The sequence below is a fragment of the Schistocerca nitens genome, chromosome 9 (assembly GCF_023898315.1).
Source record: "Schistocerca nitens isolate TAMUIC-IGC-003100 chromosome 9, iqSchNite1.1, whole genome shotgun sequence".
Taxonomy (NCBI): Eukaryota; Metazoa; Arthropoda; class Insecta; order Orthoptera; family Acrididae; genus Schistocerca; species Schistocerca nitens.
In genome coordinates this window covers 100175620-100187921 of record NC_064622.1, presented here as the reverse complement: position 1 = coordinate 100187921, position 12302 = coordinate 100175620, and the positions used below count along the sequence as shown (strand labels likewise).

The 12302-nt window shown below is 37.8% G+C and overlaps 1 protein-coding gene across 1 annotated transcript in view; it reads right to left on the bottom strand.

Moving 5' to 3' along the window:
- Positions 1–5855: 5855 nt before the first annotated feature.
- The window catches only part of LOC126204424 (jmjC domain-containing histone demethylation protein 1-like), a 121740-nt gene continuing 115293 nt past the window's right edge, over positions 5856–12302 (bottom strand). Inside the window, exon 17 of the mRNA XM_049938813.1 lies at positions 5856–8572. Coding sequence (XP_049794770.1) covers positions 8279–8572 — 294 coding nt within the window. The 3' untranslated portion in view covers positions 5856–8278. The remainder of the gene's footprint in view (positions 8573–12302) is intronic.

Below are 12302 nucleotides of genomic sequence, written 5' to 3'. Positions count from 1 at the left end.
CTTATTGGTACGAGGTACGAGTGTGCTCAGCAACTTGGTGGTCGAGTTGTCTCTTAGGCACAGTTTGTTGGGGGCCATTCATGCTGACAGATAGCTTGTTGGTTGTCATGGCCATGTAGAACATAGCACAGGCACCATAGCATAGTGGTTTCAGCTTAACTTGTAAATCACATTCACAGGTAGCCTTGCCTTTGATGGGATAGATGATGCTTGTGACTGGACTGGGGTAGATGGTGGTGGCAAGATGTATGGGACAGGTCTTGCATCTAGGTCTACGAGGGTGGATCAAATATAAACGGGATTTTATTTTTTACTTAAATTCATTTATTATGTTACACACATGGGAGAAGCAAGGTTACCCAAGAGACTCGTGGGTTCAGAAGTAGAGGGTAGGAGGAGTCAGGGTAGACCAAGGAGAAGGTACCTGGATTTAGTTAAGAATGATTTTGAAGTAATAGGTTTAACATCAGAAGAGGCACTAATGTTAGTACTGAATAGGGGATCATGGAGGAATTTTATAAGGGGGACTGTGCTCCAGACTGAGCGCTGAAAGGCATAATCAGTCTTAAATGATGATGATTCATTTATTGAAAAACTCAATGCAATTATAATTTATTTTTCCACAGGGGTGCACCTGTTGCTCAGACATCGTGAGCATTACTGACGAAACGGCGGGAAATATTTAACGGCATGCTCTCCTCACTTCTAACTGTCCCGCCTAAGCGTAGGTTTGGAAATGCATTTGTCCCAGCGTATGGGCAGCACCAGCCAGTTGCGCAAGAAGTCTTCCACACTCTCATCATTTTCAAATCATCACCTTCCTAGAGAGCTTCTTTAAGCGTTCCGAATAAATGGAAATTGCAGGGCGATAAATCCGGGCTGTAAGGAGGATGATCCCGTGTAGTCCATTGCATTTCCTGTACCTTGGAGACAGTTAGAGCTGTTAGAGCTGCAGTATGGGGTCGCGTAGTGTCGTGGAGGAGGATGACCTGTCGAATCGATTGGTCTCGTCTTTTGTGGCGATACGCAACTCTCGCCTCGTTCAACAGTTTGCAGTAGTAAGCAGCATTGGTTGTGTGTTGCTCATGCAAAAAATCGATCATCAAAATACCTCGCTGATCGAAAGAAATGGTTGAAAGAACCTTGCCAGCTGACAGTCGGGTCTTGGCTTTCACTGGTGCTGCCTTCCCTTTCCTGCGCCACTCCTTACTGGCTTGTTTGCATTCTGGAGTGTAGTGGTGAACCCATGTTTCATCGCAGGTGACGATCTGACTCAAAAATGCATCACCTTCTTCCACAAACCTTGCTGTAAGCCTCTGACAGACCTCCAAAAGTCTCAACTTCAGATTTTCAGTCAAAAGTTTAGGAACCCATCTGGAACATACTTTATAGAACTGTAGGACATTCGTGATGATTGCTTGACAGCTCCCATAACTGATTCTGACTTTTTGTGCAATTTCTGATACTCTTGCCCATCGATCGTCATCAATAATGTCGTTAACCGCACAAATGATTTTGCCGAGGACGGCAAATGTGTTGCTGATTTTCCACACATTTGTGTCCTTCCTTAAACTTTTTATGCCAGGCAAATACACATATCCTTGATAAAGTTTTATCACCAAACTGTGCAGTAAATCTTTGGCAGCAAATTTCCGACACTGTAACTCCTTCATGAGCAAGAACTTTGATAATTATGCGTTGTGCAATGGAGGGGTGCACCTGTTGCTCAGACATTGTGAGCGTTACTGACAAAACGGCGGGAAATATCTAACAGCACGCTCTCCTCACTTCTAATGGTCTCGCCTATGCATAGCAGAAGCGTGGGGCCAGTCCCACCAAATGTTGATGTTCGGGAACAAAAATATCATTTATATTTGATCCCCCCTCATATTACAGGAATATGAGCCATGAGGCAAGGGGCCAGGAGTGAGAAGGGATGGATACATCGTATTTTGAGATAAAGCAGTAACTGACAGACTGAAAATACGAGTATTTTCTACAAAAGATCACAGATCACTCTCTACTGACAAGTGTGTCCAGTTCAGATAAAGGAGATTATTACCAAAATGATAAAGAGCAATTGTAGAGGAACTTTTCAGGTGCTTGGACTGGGAAAATGAAGGAGTACATATTAACAGAACATACCTGAATCATCTCCATTTTGCTGCTAACAATGCACTTTTTGTCTGTAGTTCGGATAAACTTCAACAGTGAAGGAGTATCTTAAAACAGCAAGTTCAAAAGTAGTCATGAAAATCAATTAAAGTACGACTAACATAATGTATAGGCAACACACTGAAAACAAAACAGTAGAAAATAACATTGAAATTATTGAACAAGTTTAATTTTTATGTTTAAGGCAGCTGAAAACCACAACTGTGTGGACAGTGAAAGAGAGAACATAAGAGTAAAAAATGGCCTGGAATTCTTTTGGTTAACTAAATAATGTATCAAAAACTAAGCTTAAAAAGTGTCTGAAAAGGAAAGTTTACAATAATCTGTTAATTTACAAACTGGTAATATACACATATTACCAGCTCTGACTCAAGGCAGTAAGACATGGACTTTTAAATGCAGAAGCCATTTAAAAACAGAGTCACTCAGCGAGATGCATGTAGGGAGTTAGTAGGAGAGACAAGAGAACAAATAAATGGCTCAGGGAATAGATAGGAGTGAAAATGTGATTACGACTCTAATGAAATTAAATTAAGGTATGTGGATAAGTCAATTATTAACCACAAAATAGTTATAAAATTTTATTGTAATGAAATAGGAAACTTCGAAGAACATCTTTTTTTGACATATTCTCCTTGCGTTTCAACACACTTGGTCCATCGTTGTACAAGCTTCCTGATGACCTCATAAAAGAAGTTTCTCGGTTGAGCTGTGAGTCAGGAATGCACCAGTTCTTTCACTGCTTTGTCCAAGGCAAATCAATGGCCCCTTAATGCCTGTTTGAGTGGACCAAACAAGTGATAGTCAGAAGGGGTAAAATCGGGACTATATGGAGGGTGATCCAGTACTTCGAATTTGAGTTTCTGGAGTGTTTCAGCAGTCGCAATATGTAGATCGGCATTGTCATGCAACAAGACACCTTTTGGCAGCAATCCTCGGTGTTTGCTTCGAATTGCAGGCTTTAGCCTGGTAGTAAGCATCTCACTGTAACATACACTGTTCATTGTTGTGCCCCTTTCCCCTTTATGTTCCAGTACTGGACCTTGTGCTTCCCAAAAAACCGTAAGCATCAATTTTCCTGCGGACGGTTGGGTCTTGAACTTTTTCTTGCATGGCATATTTGGACGTTTCCATTCCATGCTCTGCCGTGTACTCTCCGGTTCATAATGATGGATCCAAGTTTCGTCACCAGTAACGATCCTGTCTAAGAAGTTGTCCCCTTCGTTACCATAGCGATCCAAATGTTTTTTGCAGATGTCCAAGCTCGTTTGTTTCTGCAACTGTGTTAGTTGTCTTGGGACCCATCTTGTACAAACTTTATGAAACCCAAGTCTGTTGTGGATGATTTCATAGGCAGAACCGTGACTAATTTGCAGATGATGTGCCACTTTGTCAATAGTTAATTGTCTGTCTAAGAGAATCATTTCATGTGAACGCTTGATGGTTTCTTCATTTGTGGCAGTAAATGGTCGTCCGGCTCCATCATCATGCGTAACACTTGTGCGACCATTTCAGAATTTTTCAATCTATTTGTAGACACTGAGTTGTGGCAAAACACTGTTCCTGTGCTGTACCTAAAGTCTTCGATGAATCTCAGTCCCTGATACGCCTTCTGACCACAAAAAAACGTATCACTGAACATTGCTCTTTTTTGGTGCAAATAGACAGCGGAGAAGCCATGATTAACAGCACGACAGCAATAATGAAACTAACCTAGCAGCTTGAAAATTGCAAAGATATAACAACAAATAAACAATGCATGTGCCATCAACGTGAAACGACAGCACTACCAAAATAAACGAAAATACAACTAAATTGCGAATAATAATTGACTTACCTTTGTACAAGTGGCCAAATAGGTGCTTAGATGGCCAAAGGATATTGTTTATTGTGTTCAAGAGATAAGAAAATTCTAAGATGACAAGTTACTGGAAGGTAGGTTTATGACATTATGAAACATGCAGCAACATTGGTGCTTGTAGCTGGAGAATGTAATTCCTTTAATCAGCAGTAGATGTCAAATGTTTCATGACGAACTTACTGCAGCACATTCATTAGACTGTAATTAACATCCAACTTAGTGCAATTGTATTCTGAGACGGAACCACAATATTGCATTTCAACAGAGCTTTTTTTTGTACTTTGTTAACAAATAGTTCAACATCATTCTCACAATTTATACAGTAGGCAACCACATGAAACAGTGCTGGGCTGTGAAAATGAATGGTAACCCCACATTCTAGCCAGAGATGCAGACAGTTTCGGGTGACACAGCATCCCAGCATGGTCATGATGACACTGTGCGATTTGATCACATACTGCCAGTGTACTGCTAGCATGAGTACAACAGGAGATTAGTAGACAAAATCCTTTCTGACATGGTTGATAGTGACTCTATTAATTTTTTCATTTGTTTTCCTTGTACTGAAAAACTGCAGCAATAAAACAGAAGGTAATTTATGGCTTAGTCAGCAGAAAAAGCAACTCCACTAAACAGATTATCTTAGACCAGCGTAATTACAATATTTTTCTGGTTTATTTATCAGTTGAGTTCAAAACATTTTATATTGTGTTTTATCAGTTGTTGTCAAAACACTTTGAGTGGCATGTTTCACTTGTAGGACTTCCCACTCAGGGAAGGATGCACAAGATCCACAATTAATTCTAAAAATATGATACAATTCCTGTGGCATATGAATTTTTGGTGACAAATGACTTGTTTACAACATTTTCTCCTAAAGTGTAAAGTGCAAAGAAGTCTGTGGTATAATAATCTTTTAAACAGAAACTGTATGATGAAAGATATTTTGAATATTAAATTTTATGTTTTGGAGCCAAATTGACGATTCCATTTTAATGAACAGAAACAGAATTGTCAACATGGCTGGATGCCCAAAATCGTAACGTCAATCAATAACACCAGAAAAAAATTCAGAAATAACATTTTGAATGTTTATGAAAGAGCATTAAAACTCAGAACGGACATAAGCACCAGGGTGCAACCCACAACCAAAATACCATGACTTTCTGTCAGCTGTCAAGATGAAAACAACTGGAAGTTTTTGATACAGACTGTCTGTTTAATATCACTACACTGCATACAATTCACTATGAACTTTGGATAATTTTTTAAAAAAATATCATGAAAACATAATTTTACAATAAATATAACACACAACAGAAGCTGTCCTTAATGCCAAAAATGTCATTCACATACACATAAGATACTTTATAACTTTGCCCACATTATACATGTTGCACTGTACTCTTCATATTTCATTTTATTTACCATCTCTACTCCTGCCACTCAATTACCTTACTAAATAAGAGTTTCTTTAGCCTCTCCACACAAATAGTGTGTGTGTGTTTCTTCTATTTACATTTATACAGTTTCAATTAACATACTTATAAACGAATTCAAATATATGCATCTAAATATAGGGATTATTCACACATTGGCAATCAGTATTAGGCTCTCAGATTCTAAATAAATGGACAAGAACATAAAATATATGTTTTTAAAAAACTGTCTGCTCAAACAGTAGTTACATAACTAGTAAAATTTAAACTGTGTACGTAGATTTCTCTTCGCATCTTTTTCTGTTGTTTGGTTGTTATCCTCTCCCCTCTCCCCCCCCCCCCCCCTCTCTCTCTCTCTCTCACACACACACACACACACACACACACACACACACACACACACACAGTGAGTTTATTTCTTCTCTTCTGGTTTTACATTGTAGTTTAAGAGGATACATAAATAAATTATATTGGCATTATTGCACCAATTTTTTGATAAAGTACAACTGGTATAAAATTACTACACTCTCAAATATTATAATTATTATTTTGATTGTTTCTTCGTACTATTGTACAAGACACCCTAAGTGACGATTTTGATGAAAACTATAAATTACCTTCCAGAAATGTTATCAAAAGTATTATCTTCAAAACTCTGTACGAAAACTGGTGTCGTGTTTCCCTGCTCAAATATCTATAAATGCTGCAGAAATTATCAACTCCTTCATCATTAGTGCATTTTATCCCTGCAATAAATTAGCAATACAATTGTCTCCGACGTAAGTATTTAAAATCACCCATGTTTAGCTGATAACACTGGCATTAGTTGATGGAAGTACTTAAATACTTCTCATGAGCCTGTAAGGTACCTCTTTATGAAATAGTTAGTAACAAGTAAAGAACAAAACTCGTATTTTATTTTAGACCTACAATCATAATGAATGAAAGGCATACCGCTTAGGGTCTAATTATTGTCAGCATTACAACATAAATAAAATATCTGAATACTATAAAAAGCTTACTGTTCTTTACAAAGTACTTAAACAGCCACTCATAAACAAGATGAAATAAATGGTATCCTATTTTCACGGGGTACTATGTGCCAGGGATCAAAGCCATACAGAATTAAAAGAAGAACTTCACACGATGAATAAAATAAAACTATACAGAGATCTGATGAAACATATTCTCTTTTTATAATTCCAACATTTTATAGATATCATTTAATACAGAAATATACAAACAGGGGGCCACTTAAGGCATAAAAAATCTCGAAAGTGAATATGGTTGTCTGAAAGAATGAAAGGAGGAGGAAAAAGGAGGGGGAGAGGGAGGGAGGGAGGGAGGGGGGGGGGGAGAGAGAGAGAGAGAGAGAGAGAGAGAGGATGGAAAGTAAATTCTAAGAAATTATATAAGAATATTAGCTCTTCTGATGAGACTGGATTATATGGAAATTATTTAATGTATAGTGTGTTTCTCTTCATTCAAGATCCAACATTTTGTGATGATCATCACAAATTTATCACATGCTTAAGTATTGCACAAAAATTGGCATGCAGCTCTCGTATCAAGTACAGGATGGAGAGGAACTTTAGGTTCTTCCTAACGTAACACAGCTCATCAGCTTTTATGTATGTCAGGAATGTGGCTAGTGAAGATCCCAAGCAAAAACACAATTTCACTAACTAAACAAAGCTAACAAGGATCCATAAGAGAAATCAGCATCATCACAGGTCACTATTGTGTGTACTACAATTTCTGATGCCAATACAAGCCATTATTCTTTCTTCCAGTTAATCTTCAAAATATAATAATTTCACAGTTTACATATTGTTAAACCTGGTCTTCATTTACTTGGTGTGAAAAGACTTATGAAGTTGAAAGAAGCAGGAAATGGTGATTCAAAATGCTCAAAGTTTCCTTGTGATGAATTAAATATTGTAGCAACAGTAACCAAGGCAAGTATTAGAAATAAAGAGTTTCCAAACCACAGTTTCAACACATGGGAAAAATTGACACCCTTCAAGATTTTTACATGATACAATGGCTGTAAAATTCAGTAAAAATAAAACAGGAAGGCAGCAATCTGCTAGTACAAAAAGCTAGAAAAATCAAACTTCTGAACCTGCCATCTTTTAGAATTTGATCATCCTTTGATGTATCATACCTGCTGTACCTCTCATTCATGTGCAAAAATATGTCAGTTAAGGGCAAGGCAACCACATGCCAAGTCCTCTATAGGTAAGCGATTGCCTTTCTTTTATTTTACATATTTCTCCAGCCAGGATTTTCCGTTATTGTTATTCATATACAAGCACGAATCACAGCGAAGAAAACAGTGTACATCAGCACTGATGTAATCTGCTGACCACCTTAAAAGTTGGTCAATTTTCAGGAACTGTTTATGACCTGCTCTCACAAATAATATCAGTCAAGCTATTTTGTGATAATGCATATTACTGTTTGATGCACTTGCATGCTACACAATGGTCTGCAGGACTAGAAGAAGAGTACATGCTAAAGATGTTGACTGCAAGCACCCAAATCTCACAAACAATATTACACATCATTTTCTCCGTATACTGTCCTTTTCAGATTGACAGTAATTGACCACTCCGGTGCAATCTTCATTGCAATAACAGCTACCGAAACATTAGCCGCCATGTTGTCACGATCTTTCTTAGTGCTGGCAAACTGAATGCACACTACATGTACTAACAAATATCACAATAAGAAATTGTGTCGCCTAGTGGCATCTGGTGCAAAGTACATTACGTTTCCACACTACAGCATATTCAGCACATCAGGTGGTGGACGTGTTTTCAGGCGACTGGGTGCGCTTTTTAACTATCAGTTTGGTATCAGTAACATGTAGGCCGTGTGGTGACCGTACGGCGAACTTCGCGAGAGCGGCAGCAGTGACGTTTGGTGTGTGGCGGAGGTCTAGTCGAACCAGAGCATCGCAACGTGCCAAATGGTCGAGACTGGAATCAGTCAGCAGCCGACAGGATGAGAGATCCAAAGATGCTAACGTGGAAGTTGTGGCCGCAGGGGGCGCAGCCAACTGCGCCACTCCTGCATCCGTCACACGAACGCACTGCAACACAATTACAGTTGGTTGTAAATACAAGGTACCTTATTCAATACTGGTGTGATAGCAATATTAGAAGAAAAATAATTTTCTACTTTCAAAGCTGTTTCTTCAAGCACAAGAAAAATTTACAAAAAATTGCAGTTATATTGTTTATTAAAAGAATCCTCCAAAAATCTAAATTTGATGTAACCATATTGATTGCAGCCTCCACTCTAGATCTGAATTAAAAGTGTGTCCATTAGATTTGTTTCCTCTCCATTTCTTGGAATAATAGTGTAACAGTTGCTTTGGAGTATGTCATGATGAGACGATGTCCTGTGATCAGCCCTCTCAACAACATTCCAGACAGACATACTGTGTTTAGGTCAGGACAGTGTGGCGTCAGGGTGGTGGTAAACTCTTCCAACTAACTATGCTGGCATCATCATAGTTCCATCTTGCACCAAAGGATCTGCATGTGCAGAAGTATCATCCTGTGGAAAAATGTGTAGAACCTCCTTCTACCTTTTTGCACCAGGGATTTAACACAAATGATAATTAAACTGTTTTGTGGAAATTTTGCCATTTTTAGAATAAAAGTATTGTATGTACAATATAAGTTGGCACTGTAATTGCAATACTGATTCCAGTGTGCTGCCTGCCCTGCATGAAAGAGGTGGAGCTGTTTCCCCTGCACATCTGGCCGTCCTACAGCACCACATAAACCAAGCAATGATTATGTGCTTGTGTTACCAGCATCCCCTGCAAAAAAGCCATGTTATATTGTGCATGTACCAGAAAGGGGCCATTACTTGAAATAAAATCAAGCATTGTGCATTAGCTGAAACTTGGTGCAAGTCACAACAGGAATATCCTCAGATCATGAGCTATTGATTCATAATCATATAAAAAGATAAAGAAAGACAACTGCCACACTTTTCATGGAATACAGTAACAAACTGCAATATGCAATGCTTTTCATTTTGGCAAGTTCTGAAGACATTTGTCATACTGTACGATGTATATCTCAGGATTTCCCCCTCAAATCCTACACACAGTTGTCTCATTCTTATTCAAAACTGCAATCAATTGTCAGAGTGATTGCCTAGGATCCTACAAAATAATTTCTGAGTGTTTATCTCTTTTTCTGGTGTCCATGACAGTTTCTCACCTGCATTTTACTTCCCATTGGCTCATGTATTCTTTCTTATGACTGATCATCGGTCAAAAAATTCTTAGTACTGCAATTAACTGTTCTTTTTTCATACCTGAGGAAGGTCATATGAATTTTTCACAAGGGGAGTTCACCTAGCACGAAGACCTGTGGTAATCACACGTCTTCCGTTAAGCTCCAAAGTCACATTGGTACAGTGCTGTAAAACACGAAGTAATACAGTCCCAATGCTTTCAACAGCACAAGTCCTTTTCACAAAAGAGATTTACCTGGTCCTTCTCCAGCTACAAACCCACCTTCCTAGAAGCCGTCTTCCACCTTGTCAGGTTCATATCCAGAATTCTGTTTACATTAAACCAACCAGTAAGCAACACCATCTCCAGTTTGTCAGCTGTCATCTCTTCCACGTCAAATTCTTCTTCCTTTAAATCTAGATATTTTTAGTAAATAGATCTCCCCCAACATCAAATTTTTCGGTAGTTACACCAATGAATTCTCTCCAGCTTTCCTCTCCTGCAACTAAGCCACTGACTTGTCCTAAAACAGCACACTCATAGGTACTATCCTCTTTGCCATTACCAGCAGAAAGTTCCCACTTCTAAAGAAGTCAGAAACAGCCGCCGAGTCCTGAAATAAGATCACATAACTCCAAGATATTTTTTTGAACTACCTAAGCTTGCTTTCCATTACTCTGCTAACCTTTGCACCTTCATCAATGCTTATGTCATTCCTACACTCTCATCCATACTTCAACATTTCTAATTCCACAACTTATTTCACTTGTTCCATCAATGACGAGAACCTTCAGGAATATAGGATGAGTCATGGCATACACTAGCAAATGAGAAGCAACAAATCTGTACACTCTACTAACAATAAATATCACTAGACTGTGTAATATTATTTCTGAACTCAAATGAAAAGTAAAAAAGTAACTTAAAAGAAATGCTGCCACTCTGAGAAAAAAAGCTGTTGCTGCCTCAGTTCTATTAAATAGATGGCATTTATCGTCTATCGGCAGCTTAATATTATTTTATTACATTGGTGCTTTTCAAGGAAAAAGTTACATTTGTCATAAAACAGACCTGTTTCCAATATACATGCTACCGTGCAATGACCTACTGCTCATCTACTTACGTACAAGTTGAAAAAGACATTAAAGAAAATATTAATGACAAACATTCAAAAAATTATAAAAATGTTAGAATGATATGCTATAAAATACTCTTTAATGTTCAAAAATACTCTCCTGTACTCTTACATACACTGATATTCAGAGATTGTAAAGCTTTACTCAATCATTACATTCTCAATAATACAGCTGTACCTAATTTAGTGAAAGAAAACTTTGCTTTGTATTCACTATACTTCATAATTAGTTAACTTATTCTGCCACAATACATGCATACAAACAGCATTTCTCACCTCTGTTTGGTGAGTAGATACACAAATCCTTTGGGTTTCCATCCCTATAGCAAGCTACATAAAACTAAATAACTGTGAGAAAAGCACAATTCTTTCAAATTAATATCATAACATCTAAATGTTTTGTCTTTGTGCCTTATTTATAGTGACACTGAATACAAATCTTACTGGAAATGGACGTCTTTTGAATTGAAACAGCCGTTTGGTAGATATGAGTGAAATCCTTGGAATATATGCTATTTTTTGTTCTTTATCTTCTCCTGATATTATTTTTGCTTCAGTTTCATTGTTTAACTGTTCATGACCATTCCTTGTAGGGAATTTTTAAATTAATGTTGACAACTACTTTATTTCTTGCAGCTAAAATGGCTCTTTCAAATAGCCAACTTGAGTAATTTTGGATCATGTTTGGAAAAACTTGATCTATTAATTCATTTGGGCTGTTGACAATATTTCATAAATCATTTGTAAGTTGAATCTGTCCAGTCATACAATCAACTGGATGGTCTTCACTAATTTGTAAGAGTTTTTCAACAAAATGTTCTACTTCTCCATCATTGGACAGTTGAACTCTCATATTTGCACAAGCAGATCAGATTTTTGAGTACCAGATGGGTGAGTCGACCTTAGACTAAGTCATAATAGAGAAGTGATCAGCTCGTTCGAGGGAATATACAAGACTAAATTTTACACTGTTCTGACAATTGGTATATTCAGTTAATTTACATTGTGGAAAACAGAAAGAATTGAACTATTGTGGACGTTTAAGAATCTTCTCCAAGGAAGGGACATTTAGGTAAGGAAAACCTTTAGTGGCCAAAGATGAATCATTTCATTCACAGCAACTCAAATTTGAATTTGTAGTGGTGTACACAACAGAGATTTTGGTTGGAAGGCCCCCCCATTTGATTAATGGTGTGAATAGTTCTGCCTTGGCAGAGCCACATCTACTGAGAAAGATGTCTGCTAATTAATGTGGGAAGGATTTTCATAAGTTTCTGTGGGTGATGCTGACAGGCTCAGGCAAATGTTTGACTGTAGCAGGGGCTACTTTCCAGTCACCAGACAGTTTGAGTTGCTTATGGATAAATTTATCACCCAACAAAAAATATTAATAAGCTGAATTTTCCACGTTTATATGTGGTCTTAAGAAAC